General features: G+C 41.8%; 1 protein-coding gene across 6 annotated transcripts in view; it reads right to left on the reverse strand.

Annotated features, from left to right (window-relative positions):
- Chd6 (chromodomain helicase DNA binding protein 6) overlaps window positions 1-16,269 on the reverse strand; it is a 173,988-nt gene that overhangs the window by 24,594 nt on the left and 133,125 nt on the right. For all 6 annotated transcript variants that reach the window (XM_076930166.1, XM_076930167.1, XM_034493983.2 and 3 more), the window contains 7 exons: window positions 13,369-13,571; window positions 12,590-12,789; window positions 11,982-12,141; window positions 11,548-11,637; window positions 10,393-10,496; window positions 8,266-8,395; window positions 6,485-6,545 (listed from right to left, as the gene is read on the reverse strand). In XM_076930166.1, the coding sequence (XP_076786281.1) occupies window positions 6,485-6,545; window positions 8,266-8,395; window positions 10,393-10,496; window positions 11,548-11,637; window positions 11,982-12,141; window positions 12,590-12,789; window positions 13,369-13,571 (948 nt within the window). The remainder of the gene's footprint in view (window positions 1-6,484; window positions 6,546-8,265; window positions 8,396-10,392; window positions 10,497-11,547; window positions 11,638-11,981; window positions 12,142-12,589; window positions 12,790-13,368; window positions 13,572-16,269) is intronic.

Here is a 16,269-nt window from a genome sequence, read left to right on the forward strand (position 1 = left end):
GTCCTCCAGTCTGTTCAGCAGTTTGTGTTGGTGCAGTTAGTAAATGTGAGGAATCTTTGAGCAAACACTCACATAGGAAAGTTCTTGGTAGTAGTAAGTGCTTTTTCTGTATCCCATCTTTTGTAAAGCGTTTCTCCTCAACAGAATGACAGAACATGGCCAAATAACCAGATGAATATGAGTTTGATGCACAGGAAGCCAATAGTTGTGGGTACACAGAAGGCCTTCCAGCTGAGCTCACAGCCTAACATGGAACACCAGTTTCTGCTTCCTGGGGAAGACATGTTCACCTTAGAAATATGAGTTGATTTCAGGTAAAGGGCCCAGAGTGCTGATGATAAGGGACAGATAGGGACCACAATTTCTCTATCCTGAGAACAAAGCCTCTATTCTTTGGCTTTGGGCAAGATGCTTCCTTCTCGCTAAGGTGCTTTGCTTCTTCTTGAAAATGGAGAAAGTGCTATTCAGCTTATTACAGGGTGGTTGTGGAGTGTAATGAGTAACCTACATGCTGGCACAAAGCAAATGCATTGACAGCTGGTAGCCGGGAGAGAGGGAACATTAACAGTCATTCAGCATCTCTCCTTTACCTGGAGTATATGCTTTTACGTAGACTCCAGAGAATCACCAACAGCAGTAACAGCGTCACTGAGGTCTACCGAGTCTAGGGAAACTGCTGCACAGGCTGCTGTCAGTACTGTGTAAGAATTTTTAAAACTTATTGTTAACAACTGAGTTTAGACAGTTGGACAAAGTGTGGAGGGGGGAAGTTGTTAAAATAGTCATCAAAGGTGAGGATGAAATTCAGATTCAGAAGGAAGGAACTTGTGACTGCTATGTAGCTATGCTGGTGAATGAACACACACTGTGCTCCCTCCAAAGTGCTGCCAACAGCTGCAAGTGGCACAGCTATATACATGACACTTCCCCAGTGAGAAGTAAGGTACACTTCCTTACTCAAAACTAAAGGGCCTAGTCTCCTCTGCTCATGGCTGTCCTCTAGGCCTTGCTGCCTCCCAGATTTTGTCTTGGTTGGGGTGGCAGCAGCAGTGTAGCCTTGGTGGGATCTGTAGACTCAGGGGATTTCTCCTACGCCATTACCAAACCCCAGCGTCAACACAGTAGTTGGCCAAGTAACGAGTATCCTGTAAGTGCCAGGCTCCAGGACTATAATAGTGGAAAAATCAAGTGTTAGTCCCGGGGACTCTGTCTGGTAGGTGAGACGGAAAGACAAGCAGTGGCTGTGCACACAGTACCATAAGCATCATAGAGAGAGCATCAATCAGGGGCTGCTGGGACAGGTCTAAGAGGTGATTCTCAAGCTAGACACTGAAAAAAGTAAAGGAGTCTGCAGAACACAAGTGTCTCTGTATACAGGCAACAAAAGGTCTGAAGTTAGAGTCAAAAGGACCCTGCTGGTGTTTTCATTTTGCAAGAAAATCAAGCATCCTACTTTTGTAGATATAAAAACAAATGTCATAAAGCTCAGGTATCTTTTTATGGAGCCTGCAGGATCTAGGAGAATGTGAGCAGATGAGGGACACTGCTCGTGTCCTTTAGTTTGGTTAGGACTTATGCTGCTGACTGAGACTATGTGCTCTAGTTCTGTACAAAGGGGAAAGAATGATGCCTGTTTCCAAGGATGAACAAAATTCAGACACAAATAATACTGACTTTAGAGTATCTTCAACCCCTTAACCCACAAGAAATGGATTCTTGTTCAGTTCCTGACTAAAGGTTCCTTACAGGAGGATTTGACCGTTTAAGCATAAAATTTCTTTACAAGTTTTTTTTTTTTTTTTCACCTCCTTTTCCCTGATCTCCCATTGGCTACAATTTCATCCTATTACAGCCTTCCTATTTTAGAAAGCACCCAAGACCCAGCCTAGACATTGGCAGCCGGAACTGCAGCACAGCAAAGACAGCACCTGCCACAAGGTACTGTGCCAACCAAAGCTGTTTCAGTACTTATTGTTATTTTTGTTAACAGAGGTGTTACCTTCCCAACATGCACACAGGTATGATAAAGACTGTTGGACAATTCTGGGTTTGACCATGCCAAACACAAACACTCTTAAAACTGTGTGTGGTTCATAAAAAACCCCAATTTCTGAACCTTGAACCTTGTTGCTGGCAATTGTTTACTGATCAAAAGTATCACAGATGTTAGGAGAGAGGACAGGAGGACCTTATCACTCCCATAGTTCCTCCCAACCTTGAATGTCACATTTAGAAAGACTAGTGTGTGCTACAGAAGGTACCAGAGTAGCAAGGAGTTGGAGATAATTTATGATAAGAAATATAAATGAATTAGGGTCTAGACACAACCGATCTGCTGGTCTCATGAAGTCAAAGCTGCTGTTGTTGCCTGAATATGATCAAGCCAGTCAAAACTATAACACAGAACGGGGGGTGGGGGTGGAGAGTAGTCGTGTGTGTGTGTGTGTGTGTGTGTGTGTGTGTGTGTGTGTGTACAGTCTCTTTTAAGGAGATGGTCTCCGGTAGGTTAACCATGCTCTAATGAGTGAGCCCATCTGGAGTACATGCTCAGAGCTTTGAGTAGTAGTAGTAACACCACTTTCTCACAGGAGACAGACACTTTTCAAGGACTTATTTTCCTGTGTTGCAAAGGCTTGAGACACAGTGAATTGAAGCGAAGCAGGGAACAAAACGCTGAGAGAATGTATGCAAATAATAACGAACAGAACAGAGCTGACTGTAACTGTGTGACCAGGGAAGTGGAGACTCTGGCTCTAAGTAGAAGCACCAGAGGACAGTGCTGTGTAAACTTCTGATAACAGAATCCATGGCATTTGCCAGACACATCTGCTCTACTACTCAAAAACTGAGTCTGCTCAAGTGGCACAGGGGCTCAGGCACGGCCTTCTGCTCCTGGGGTATGCACACATACGTGATAAGCATTTAAGACAATCTCTATCAGAAAACAGGAGAGAGGGGGAAGAAAAACCCATTTCACAAGCTTATATGACCTGACTGGAAAACTAGAAAAAGATCCTCCACAATGGGCATTGCAGAACATGTTTCACAAGCGCACATATGAAAAGTTTTACATAAAGCATCATTAAGAGCCTGGGGAGAGATGGGTCAGTGTGCACAAGTGTGAAGATTCCAGTTTTATGTGGCTCTGTCTCTTATTCCAGCCTCAGAAGAGGGGATACCCTAGAACAAACTGCTTAGAGAGACTAACCATATCAGTGAGGTCTGGCCTTGAGTGAGAGACCCTGTCTCACCGAGTATGATAAAAGAAAAGAAGAGAATGGTTCTGGACATTAACCCGTGCTCTATATTCACACATGCCCCTCTACACAGGAAAAAAATGCATGTGTGGTGCACTGCATGTCTGTGTGCTGCATATATGTAAGTGTAACATACGCTCACAAATAAAATGGAAAAAAGAAAAAATACTATCAAATAGAATTCAGTAATATATAAAAGAATTATATATATACTATGATTAAGCAGAGCTTATATTAGTGCTATATGTTCAGTTCAATACTTGTCAACTAATCATGGTAGCTCACCTTATTGAAAGGCAAAATAAGAACAAACAAACAAACACCCCAAAGACCACTTTTATCTAACAGGAAAAATAGCATATGACAAAATTCAATGTCTATTTATGATAAAAAAAAAAAAACCTCAGGAACTAGAATTATGGAAATGCCCTTTGTTTTTGATAAAGAGATCTATAAAACTAATCTATAATTAGTATCATTTTTATAATAAGAATTAAAAAATATTTACTTATTTTATGTTTCTGAATGTTTTGCCTGTATGTATCTATATGAACCATATGAGTGCCTGGTCCCCTGGAACTGGAATTATGGGTAGTTATGAGCCATCATGTGGATGCTGGGACTTGAACCTCCCCACATCTTCTATGAGATCAAGTGCTCTTAAACGAGGAGCCACCTCTTCAGCCCCTAATTAATATTATTCTAATGATAAGTGTCTTATTCCTAATAGCTACAACAAGGATATTTATTCCACCTACATTACTCAATAAAGTGCTAAAAGCTTCAGCCATTACCATAATCCAAGAAAAGGAAACAAGTTTTAAAATTTAGATCACAGAGGAAGAATTTTAACTTTGTATTTGCAGATGATGATTAAAAAAAAAAAAAAAAAAATCGATGAAAATGTCCTAGAATGGGTAAGCAAACCCAAAACAGCTGAAGGGTTCAGGCATATAACAAGTACTAGATTTCTGCACGAGGTAAGGAACATGAGAACGGAATCAATTAGAAACACTGAAATGAATCTAAGAAATGTGCAGAGTTTACATGCTGATGAAAGAAACGGAAAATGAAATAAAGAAATAATGACAGGTGGCAGCATACTATAATTTTAATTCTCCTTATTGATAAAAAGGTTTAATTTAACTCCTACTAAAATCTCAGCAAGTCTCTGGAAATACAGAAACTTTTTTTTTTTTTTTTATTAATTAAGTACTTACGCATTTACTGGGTGTACATGTGGAAGTCAGAGGACACCTTGCAGGAGTCAGTTCTCTCTATTATTTGGTCTCATGGAATGAACTTAGGTGTGGTAGCAAGTACCCTTACTTGCTGAGCCATGCTACCTCTCTAGATAATCTTACATAGAAATTTTACATGACGAGTTTACACAGTTACACAGCAAAGCACAGAATAAATAAAGGTTAAATAACTTTGAAAAAAAAAATAGAGTAGGAAGGGATCAGCTGGTTCAATTTTCAGACTTAAGACAGGGCTACAACAATTTAGACTATGTACTACTGACAGGACAGAACAGAGAACCCAGCCCATGGAGCCTCGAAAATAGGCCAACTGGGCTTTTTCAAAGGTGCAAAAGTAATCTGACAAGGCTAAGAGTATCTATGGATCAAGAGGATGCAAACAGGTTAAATAACCTTGACCTAATTTTTGTTATTTAAATTAGAACTAACCTAAAATGGATCATAAACTATAAAATGTTGGGGAAGGGAGGGTGGAAGAGGCTCTAGGTTGCCAGGTACTATAAACACAACCCATAAAATCCAAAGTGAGAAACTCATTTCTTTAAATTAAAAACTCTTACCACATTAAAGACAACATAGAAAGGATAAAAAGACAAAACTACAAGATGACAGAAAATATCTGCAAACCATCTATCTGATAAAAAGACGAGTATCTGGTCTGGCAATGGTTGTGCACAACTTTAATCCCAGCACTCAGCAGACAGAGGATTTCTGACTTCGACACCAGCCTGGTCTACAGAGTGCGTTTCAGGGCTGCACAGAGAAGCCCTGTTTCAAAAACAAAATAAAAAAAACAAGCAACAACAGAAACCCAGGACTAGCATCTGGAATCTGTCACAACCTCGAGATTAGTACAATGAAAGCAGAGCATGAGCAAAGGATGTACAAGAACTTGTACTGCGTGGAGCACAGAAGTGGTCCCAGAACAGCGCGGCCGGCCATCACAGGGGCACTGCTGCACAAGCAGAGGTAGATCCACAGAAAACAGTGACAACATAAATGCAGGATGCACAGGATGTACATCACTTATTTACTACCAGTGAGTAGCAAAAATGGACGACACAGCTACTTCAAAACAAAGTGGTAGTTTCTTAAACAAACAAACAAAGAAACAAACAAACATCATATAAACAATGCCATATACCCATGCTATAGAATAATAATCAGCAACCACCCCTGGGCCCAATCTAAAACAAAAATAAAAAAGGAACCAACTACGGTTGGAACAGACAACCACCTGGATAGATTTTAAGATTATGCTAAATGAAAAAACCAGTCAAAGGTTCATACTGCATAATTCCATTCTTTCTACATGTATACCTACATGCCAGAAGAGGGCATCAGATCCCAGCATAGATGGTCATGAGCCATCATGTGGTTGCTGGGATTCGAACTCAAAACTTCTGGAAGAACAGACAGTGTTCTTAACCGCTGAGCCATCTCTCCAGCCTTAACAGAGTGCCATGGTGCACTTTGTTTGTTTGTTTGTTTTGTTTTGTATTGTAGACCACAAAGATTCACCTGACTCTGCCTCCTCAGTGCTGGGGTTAGAGGCGTTCGCCACCATGCCTGGCTTATGCATAATTCCATTCTTAAAATGACAAAGTTATGAAAATGGAGAAAAGAGCAATAATGTGATGGAAGGGGAAAACAAATGGTTATGAGAGAGAGACAAGACCTTGACTCTGTCAGTGTCACCATCCTGAATACTAAATGATTTTACCTGATCTTACTCTGGGAACTTGGTACAGGGTACACAGACATCTGTACAACTATATCTTAAACTGCAGCTATCTACAGAAACATCTTCTTAGACTACAAGTGTAGTCAAGTTTGTATGCTTGGAATTTCTGTACTACAGGGTGATACAAAGTAAGTGCAGCAATGCAATCCAACTCCCCAAATGATGAAGTCCTCTCTCAGCATGAAGGAGCATGCAGTACCAGTGCAGCAAATCTGACTCACCGTTTGCTTCTGGAGACCATCTAACTTGTCCTCAGCACTGTCTTCTTTATCTATGTTGCCTCTAAATAAAAGGAATCATATACCACTTAGGAGTTATGTTACTACCAGGGTGCTTATAAGAAAGCCTTCCAAATCTAAAGGGAAGGTTAGTAGTTATCTCTCACAGGCACTCAAAATCTTAAGATTTTTTCTTTTCTTTTCAGAGAACCTTAGAGACCTAGAATGAGAGAAACTACCACCCAAGACTGCTATCATGTAGATGGGTAAAGACTTCTATTCAACTGAAATCTCACATGTATGAGGCTGCAGCCTTGTGATCTACTCAGGCACACTCTGAGGCTGACTGTTCAACAACACTATCATTGAAAAAGTCACTACAGCCCATCAAGAGCTGTCTGCACTTACAACTCCTGTCCAGGCCAACAACTGTGCACAGTGACTACTCCCACAAGGTCCTCTCCTGGAAGACAACTCTGTCTACTGCTGAGAAGGAAGGTGAATCATCCCCTTAGACATCACATTTGGACACGGTTAGCTGCTTCGCGTCTCCTGGGAGCTTAACTCCTGCTGATGCTTGCCTTATATGACTCTTCAATGCTTAAGCAGGAGAGAAGCATCAGCTGCTTTGCTCCTACCTTAGGTGCGTCACTGGAGTCACCACAAATATAAAAGCTTTGAGCTTCTTCACGGAGGCACCTGAACCAGGGAGTGTTTTTCCTGAATCAGTTAGCTTAACTAACACCAGGATGACCAGCCACACTAGGCCATTGTCAACATCTCCCAAAATATACTTTTATTTTGGAGCAGAGAACATCATGACAGCTAAAGTGTTCACCAGGGGTTATTGGTTATTGGTAATGTCATACTCTCACGGCTAGGTCTAACTACAGCTCTGGGCAAATAAGCACCTGTCCTTAGCAAAGGACAGATATGGCCAAAGCTGACAGTACACATCTAAGAGATAAATTCTAGTAAAAATTTTTACATCTTGGATATCTATAGGTTTTAGCTGTTACTTTAGTTTTCCTAAGAACTCACACATTTGGAGATTATGCCAACAATAAATAAAAGTCAGCCGAAAAGAATACTATATGTTTTTGAGTACTACCCTTACTATGCTGAACTGTTACAACCTTTAACAGCAGCTCTTGAGTCTGCCTTACTCCAGGGTTATGTGATTCTGGAGAAAAACCAGCAATCAGCTGAGGAACTTTATGATCAGGAAGGCTGTACTTGCTGGGCCTGTATAGTTTTTTGCCAGAGGGAAGAGATATAAAGAGAGCCCTCTGACCAGACTGAGATGACTGTGGTTAATAAGCTAGGCAGGATCATTAGCCTGGGCAGTCCATGAAGGACAGAAATTGAGATCTGGGCCAAAGAACAAGTCTAAGGCATAGTAGGATGAACCCAAAGAAGCAATGTGAAGGACATAGGCACAGTACAGGCTTAAGAGAGATGTCGGACATTGAGGGAAACTGGTGGGTTGAATGAGAAATATCCCCAGAGGCTCACATCTCTGGATACTTGGTCCCCAGTTTGGGAGCTTATGGAACCTTTAAGAGGCAGAGCCTTGCTTCCCCCCTCTATAATATAGACTCTCCTTTGGAATATTAAGACAAAATAAACTCTTTTTTTCTATAATGCTCTTGGTCATGGTATTTCATCACAGCCAATAGAAAAGTATGAACACATAAAGATACAGAGTCCTGGATGTATGTGAACTAGGATACAAGTTGGTGGCAAGACATGTGACATCAGAGTGGGCCTGTGTGGCTTCTCACCTTTCAGGAATGTCTGAGGTTCCATCTGTAACACCTTGCTCTGCAGAAAGGGACTTCTCATCAGGCATGCCGACTTTCTCCAGGAAGCAGAGCGCTGGGTCAGCCCGCATGGCATTGTACCTTTCATAACCTGAGCAGGCAATGACAAGTGTCAGAAGTCAGGTCAGAACCTACCAGATCTGCCCCTGGTCTGAGACATTCACATTGTCTCCCCTTATTCAGTAAAAACCAACACAAAACAAACGTAAAATAGTGCTTATTTAGGATTAATGTGATCCTGTGAGGTGTCCTAATAGGAAGATTCTGGAGCTACTAGAGACTTTGGAGCAGTTTCTCACCCAATTTGTGTAAACATCATGTTTGTAAACAGATGCAAGGGCCAGACAGTTCTTATTGGTTTGCTGCTCTGTACAGCAAAAGGAAGCATATGAGTTACTTTTACAACCTTTTCCTTCTATTCCACAACTCTGACACCCTGTTATATCCCAAATGAGTGTATTTTCATATAGTCCAACTCTATCTTGTGAGTTAGAAAAGGAAGCTGAACAAAATGATGGATATAAGTGCTGAACTGTGAACTGGACCATGGTTGACGGTTTGCTAGGTTACTAGACTTGGCCTGGTGTTATCAACCCAGTACCACAAAATCCCAATACACACTTGCCAGGGCTTCGGAATTGCTCCTCATCACGTTTAAAGTAAACAAAAGGAATATTCTGACCCAGAATAGGAATGTTAAAGACAATGAAACAATGAAAAATTGCTTCATGTGTTTGCATGTAGAAGCCAGAAGTTGGTGTTAATGTTGCTCTCCTTAATTTTTGTGACAGGGTCTCACTAAATCCAGAGCTCACTGACTGCCTAGGGTGGCTCACCAATGAGCTCAGGTCATCTCTCTGTACTTTCCTCAGTTCCTCGTGTCAAAGCTTCAGGTGCATGCCACCATGCCCAGCTTTTATGTGGGTGTTGGGGATACAAATTTAGGTCCTTGGGCTTGCATGTCAGGCACTTTCCAGATCAGCCACCTTCATAGCCCCCCAAAATTGTACTTTAAAGCAGGAGAATATCTGGTACTTTACTGAATTTAACAAAATCTTCCTTTGGTGTGGGGTAGGGTTGGGTGTGAGAAGGTGCCAGGTCTCCTGAAGGCAGTATAGAATATAATGTAATCTTGCAAGACAAGGCTTGTCCAAGTTAAAGACCAAATCTATTGTCATACCAACATTCCAGCCCTACTTTGCACTCCTGATGTCACAATCTACCACAATGGGCTGTACTCCCCAGAAAGTGTAACCCTTTGCCCAGGCTGCATGTGCCAGGGTATTCTACTGGGGCAACAGAAAAGGAATGACTGTGGCTGGACAAAGTGCCTGCTGTGAGAGCAGGAAGACATGAACTCAGATCTCTGACATCACACAACCCAACGAAGCATGGCTGTATGTTCCTATAATCTTAGTGCTGGGGTCGGGAGTCATCTAGGCTAGGTGTAAAATGATGAGCTCCTGCTCTAGTGACAGAAACTGTCTCAAGAGAATAGGTGTAGAGTGACAGAGAAAGTATCCAACATCTGCCTCTGGCTGTCACACGCACACAAGTGTGCATATCTGACAACGCATCCCAATGAACGAGATGGATGCAGTTCCACCTTAAGTACAAACGGCAATTGAGGAGGATGAAATGTCGAGCTCATTCTCTGTGATCACAGCTGCCCTTTGGAGCTTATTAGTAATACATTACAGAACTCTCATGAGTTACATATTCATCTGGTCAAGACTCCCAAATGGCAGCTGTACGATTTGGTTTTCAGAATTATCACAATCAGACAATGGGACTGTTGAGCATTTACAGGCGTACGTATAGCCTAGTCCACATTGCTTGGGGGTGGGGTGTGGGGGGTGTGGGTGGTATGGAGGGTGTGTGGAGGGGGATATCACTTGAAATGTAAACGAATAAAAATGATTAATAAAAAAAGAAAACAAGATTGGATCTACATCTTACATCACGTATTATGCTAAATTCTATATTTCTTACAAGATACACACATAAATAATTAATTCCTACAGATATTAAAAAAAGAATAAGCTTTCTGGGTAACTGATCTGCAAGGGTCAATTTCTTAAAACATACCGTGCTTGAACACACCAATGAGAAGGGACTTATCAGCTTCAGCATCCCACCAATCCACTGGGATCTCCACATAGTCAATGTCAGGCAGAAGCACATCCAGTTCTCTGTGAAAAGAAGAGTGTGGTCTCAAGTGTTCTTTCCATCCAGTCAGAACACAAAAGCTACTGAACCCTGGCATGAAACCGCATTCCCGGCTGAATGCTTAAGTAACAACCGAGACAATCCAGAAGGTTGCAGCTCAGTATCTCTTATTGCTCACAAAGCTGTTTAAACACAGGTACTTAATTCCTGGACTCCTCTTGAGACTCCAGGAGAATCTACCCTCAGGTGACTCTGTGTAAAGTAGTTTTGTGAATTAAAATAGTTTTAATATGTACAGCCAGAGCAAAAATCTTTGATATACTGGTCATGGAAGGGCAAATGTTTCCCCCAAATGACTGAAACATGAGTGAATTCTTAAAATAAAATTACCTAAATTATCTTGCCCCAGAGTTTACATTGGTGAAATCTCAGGTAAAAGAGGGGCTTTTAGAAACTAAGTGGTCCATTAGGTCAAAACTACTCATGCATAGCATTCTTCCTGGCTGGAAATGTGAACATGGTGCTCGGGGACGCATGCCACGATTGGCAGGCAGGCTTGTTACCACCACTGGGTTTCTGTCCATGTTCCGAGGAACACATGGATTCTCAGTTCACTGCCTTTCTTCATCTGAGTTTTCTCTAAAGGTTTTGGAGCTTGGATGGAAGAACATCTACCTGGATAGATGGTTTCTCTGTAGCATTTGACAACTGCCCATAGGATTCTTGTGACTGACATAAGCCTGACTGTTCCTTGTTAGGCCCAACTCCCTGTATGAAGTTAGTATTCCCTGACCCCAGCTTTTCAGAAACCTACTGATTTACTGCAGTGTCGTAGGAGAAATGATATTTTTAGGATGAATGCCATTTATACATTAAGCCTAAACAGGACCCGTGACTGACTGAGAAGAAAATAGAGATCTTTCTTCTCTATTTACTTGTTTACTATCTGGGTAGCTACCTTGGGCAGGGTGAAAACCTGAGTCTCTTGAAACAATAGGCTGGATCTGGCCAATCTATCAGCATGCAATTTACATAAATTATTTAACTCTGAGAACTATATGGTTAATATTTTACCTTGCAGGAGTTCCCTCAAATGCTTTATCAGCTGCTTCTCCCAATATTTCAGCTTTTAGGTAGTACAGCATCCGGACTCTCAAAAGCACCCTATGAAAGAAGAACACATTAATACAATACTCTGGAACCTAAGACTGAGAACACATCACCAAATTAAGATAGGGAAATTAATAAGCATAAGCAGAGGGAGGATGTCCTGACTCGTTCTTGGAAGTTGGGTTATAAAAAGCCTCTGGGTACAGAATGTATTGTAAGAGTGAAGACTGCTAAAGGACGCAGGGGGATGTGGAGAGAGCGCAGACATAGTTCACACCCAAGTCCTCTTTCTTTTTTCCAGACTTTGTATTGGAGTGTGAAAGGATATCATTGTGGGTATCTCTGAAACCTAGACTGTTTGAGCAGAGGTAACTTTGGGAAATAGGAGGGCCACTCACTTATTACAGTGCTGTTTGAGGTGCTTCTTGTATCCATCATCATGTAAGACCACCTCAGGATTACAGGTGGCCAGCCAGTCTGCATTCTTCAGTTCTGGGAGCAAGAGCTGGTTTTTTGTTTTTTTTCCTTTCCTCCCTCTGGGGACTGGGGCAGACAAGCCTGAAATGGAGAGATAGTGAGGCATATGGATGAGCCAAAAGGGCTTTAACATGGACATTAAATCTGGACTGGGTACAGAAACACCATGGTGGGCTCTGGTGAGCAGACTCTGACTCAAGTCCACAAAATCCAAGGTGGTCAAGAGGATTTAATGAATGCCCTGGGAGACTCAAAGGAGGAATCACCCAGGCAGTCCCTTTTGGGTCGTATGGTATAGTAGGAAGGAGACCTGAAGAAGCTTTGGCTAAGTACAGAGAAGAAAAGGCATAGCAGAAGTGACAAGAACAGAATAGTGAAATAAAAAAGGTGAGCCACAGAGCTCGAGGAGTGAGTCAGGGAGTCCTGATGGAATAAGGAAACAGTGTAAGAGCACATGTGGGAAATGGCAAGACAACACAGGCACCTAAGATCCAACAGAAGACCTCAGCAGAGCTTCTTCCCCTCTTACCTGAGTGGTTCTGGAGGGTCTGAATTTGTCCGTCTTTGGAAGGTGTGATTAGTTCCCAAATAAAACTCTTTATTTTTTCATCCCCTTTGTAATGCTTGATACAATACACCAGCAGGGCCCGGCAAATCATCTCCATATCCTTCTCATTCAGGGGCCACTTGAATCGCCCGTGAGTCAGGATGTCCTTCCACCGGCCCCAGCTGATAGTGAGAATACAGAAGGTGTTGGAGGAAGAGGCACTGACATATCCTCCGTACAGCAGGAATCAAAGAGACAAGATATTCCTCATCCTCTTACAGGTGTATCAGTTACCCCCAAAGCTTTGTCTTGAAAGGCCTAGAAGGACTTATGACTACACTGTCCCACTTGTCACTAAGGTGACATACACTGTTTCATATGGCTGCTAGACTGTTAAGTAATATTGGGAAAAGAGCATAAGCTTGGAATTGAGAAAGTGCAGCTGGAGTGACCACTGCATAACCATGCTTTAACTGTAGCATTTGTTGCTCTGATTCCTTATAATACATTTCTGGGTGGGAGAGAAATTCAGTACCAGGCAGCAAACTGGTATCAGAGATTGGCTGTGACATGTGTTTAAGCAGATCACAGTATGTTCCTACTACAGTATCTGGGTACAAAGCACAGCTTTCTTTTGCTCCAGCAGATGTCATTAGCTGGTATGCAGAGGGAGCTAGATGTTCATAGCACGAATCTTAAGGACTTAAAAAGACAGTGGGGATAACAGTACCCCCTTCCCACTGAGCAGAGCCAGTACCTACCCAAAGATGAGCAGGTTCTTCTCTACTCGGAAGCACTCAGCGCGGAGGTAGCGTCTGGCTTTGTCACTGAGGCGCCTGGACCTTGTGGGCCTTTCATCTGAGTCACTGTCTAACTCTGAGAACTCCATGAGCTCGTCCTCCTCAAACGAGTTGTAGTGTTTGGTCTGCTTCCTCACACGTGGCCGGTCAATCACTAAGCTTTCCTGTAAATGGAGAAGACTGTGGGGAGGAGGCCCTCTTGTCTTTATTCCCTACCATAGGGCAAGAGCAGCCTGCTACCATTCCTCAGGGCACATCTGAGAAAGAACCAGCCCATTTCAACCTCTGGCAGGGAAAGCTACGGATTCCGGGTCACCCTGCCTCATCCAACTGTTGAGATGGATCCAGTCAGAACTTCAGTCAAGCCCAGTACCCTTCCAAATATGCAGAGACTGGATAACAGATGCTAAAGCTAGCTTTCTTAAGTCTAACCAAATTTTCTAATTTTTTTACCCTTCCTCACCCCTTTAAAGAATTGTTTGTTGCCCCTATTCAGCAAGAAGAAGTTATGGAGAGTTGTCAGCCCAATTCCTTGGGTTGGGGTGTTTGGTAATGGTTATTTTACAAATTATAAGTAAGCTGTCATTTTAAGGGATAATTTGGGAATGGTCATAATTTTTAAACAGGGAGAAAGTAAGTAGAATGGATTGTGTAGCCATAATCTTAACTGGTAAAAATCTTTATTAATGGATGCAAAGTTGAAGTTATAATTCTTTATATTGGTACAGAATTTCTTATACTGATACAAAATTTGAGATTAAACTTGTTACTCTTAGATAGGCATTGTGTCTATGCAACTCATTTAAGAATACAAAGCTTAGACCCAGTCCTAATGACAGATATTAAAAACTGTTTTTAGATGATTAAGCAACAGAAGTTAAGGGCCAGATAGCAAACTCATGGCTATGTTAGATTCTGATTTAATTATATAAGCTGTTTTCAATATATTTCAATTAGATTTCAATTAGAAAGCTAAGAGTTGAGATTACCTTATGTATATAGATAGTCTTAAAAACATCAGAAATCTATAGAATGTGACATTTAATGTTGTTTCATCATTTGACAATGAGATATGTCTGCTTCTGACAGCACTCCCTTTTGGTTCAAAGAAGAAATGTAACATCGATGTAGTTGCTCCAGTTGTGGGAAGATAGTAACTGGGCAGAAATTATCTATTTCATCTACAGACTAAATACTTTCCAGGAAAAGGACACATTATGCGGAATAGTTGACCAATAGCTCTGCTAATACTGTCCTTCATAATCCTGCTTTGCAAAGGTCTGTCAGATGATCCTGGGCCAAAAGGCTGAAGACAGATGTTCCAACCTTATAAGAATTAGAGGGCTATCCAGGTAATCAGTTGCCTCTATAACTGTTTAAGTTTGAGAAGCTGTTTGTTGCTTCCTATTTATACCTTGGTAATGTTTTTAAGTTGTTCTTGGATTTCTGAAAGGGTTGAAGACTAGTTATAGTTTCATAAACAAACTCAAGTTGTTTAACATTGAGAGGTTATAGAGTAGAAGACATGGTTTTCAGATGGCATTACAGGCTAAAATCTAAACAATCCAGGGATAGAATCATAATTCTTTAAGTTAGAAAAGATGGCAGAATACTTTATCTAACTGATAACTATGATGGACTAGATGTCATTTGTATATCACACTTTGTAAATTTACATGATTGTTATCGTTTTGTTCAATTTATGTCTGGGAGAAGACTGGGAGGTTTTTTTTTTTTTTTTTTTTTTTTTTAATTTAAATTGGACAGAAAAGGTGAGGAGGTGAGGTGTAGGAGTGGTTTTGATGCTAAGGTCCTGTTCGCCAATTGGTTTTTGATCTGTCAGTAAAGAAGCCATGGGCTATTGCTGGGCAGAAGGAATAGGAGGGACTTCCAGGTCCCTACAGGCAAGTACACACACACACACACACACACAGAGAGTGATTTAGAGAGAGAGAGAGAGTGAGATAGAGAGAGAGAGAGAGAGAGAGAGAGAGTGTGAGTGAGAGAGAGAGAGAGAGAGAGAGAGAGAGAGAGAGAGAGAGATATCGCCATGCTTCTGAGGAAGAAAGGTGAACAACTATGTGAGATCTCAGACAGAGTGGCCACAGGTCGCTCCTACAGGTGGGTGTTGGGGATGTTGAGCTGGGGTTAAAGGTAACTGAATAACTAAAGTTGAGGACAGATTCAGGGTGCTGAGCTAAGAGAATTGGGGTGGGCATGCCAGTCACGGGAGTTTAATAATGCCCAGCAATTGAGCCATTAAGGCAAGATAAAACTGAACAAATGTGTGTGTCTATGTTTTGTATTTATGGATTCAAGGGAATCTGGGTGGGGGTTGGTAGCGCAGTCCATTCCCAGAGCATAGGTGGGGTAGAAAAAGCTACTTGCAACAGTACACCTGCTGTATCTATGACTACAGATAGGACAAGCAGAGGGAACTCTCAGGAACTTGCTCAAGCTGTTATTTCTTAGACCCCAGCGCTGTCACCACCATCTGTTGTTTCTGCCATCATTCTAGCAAGCAAAGCCCCCAAGTGCCCAAAGTGGCAGTCTTCTCTTTCCAGGAAAGACTGGAGTGGGGAGCCCAGCTGTTCTGGCCAGCATGTAGAGAACAGTCTGAGCTCTGGAGACAGGACAGGTAAGAGGATTCCATCTGCTTAGTAACTTTCTAAAGAAAATACACCCTACGACATCTATTATCTGCTTCCTTTAGATATGTCTACTAACCTTTTGCTAAAAGGCAAAATTCCTACCTCAGAAACCTTTTGTCAGTGGTTTCACTGGACATACCAATTGCTTCTTCTCTAGCCCCAGTATATTCTTCTCCTACTCTTTCTTTATACACTTCTTCCCAAGGCTAAA

Source organism: Arvicanthis niloticus, chromosome 2, assembly GCF_011762505.2.
Source record: "Arvicanthis niloticus isolate mArvNil1 chromosome 2, mArvNil1.pat.X, whole genome shotgun sequence".
Taxonomy (NCBI): Eukaryota; Metazoa; Chordata; class Mammalia; order Rodentia; family Muridae; genus Arvicanthis; species Arvicanthis niloticus.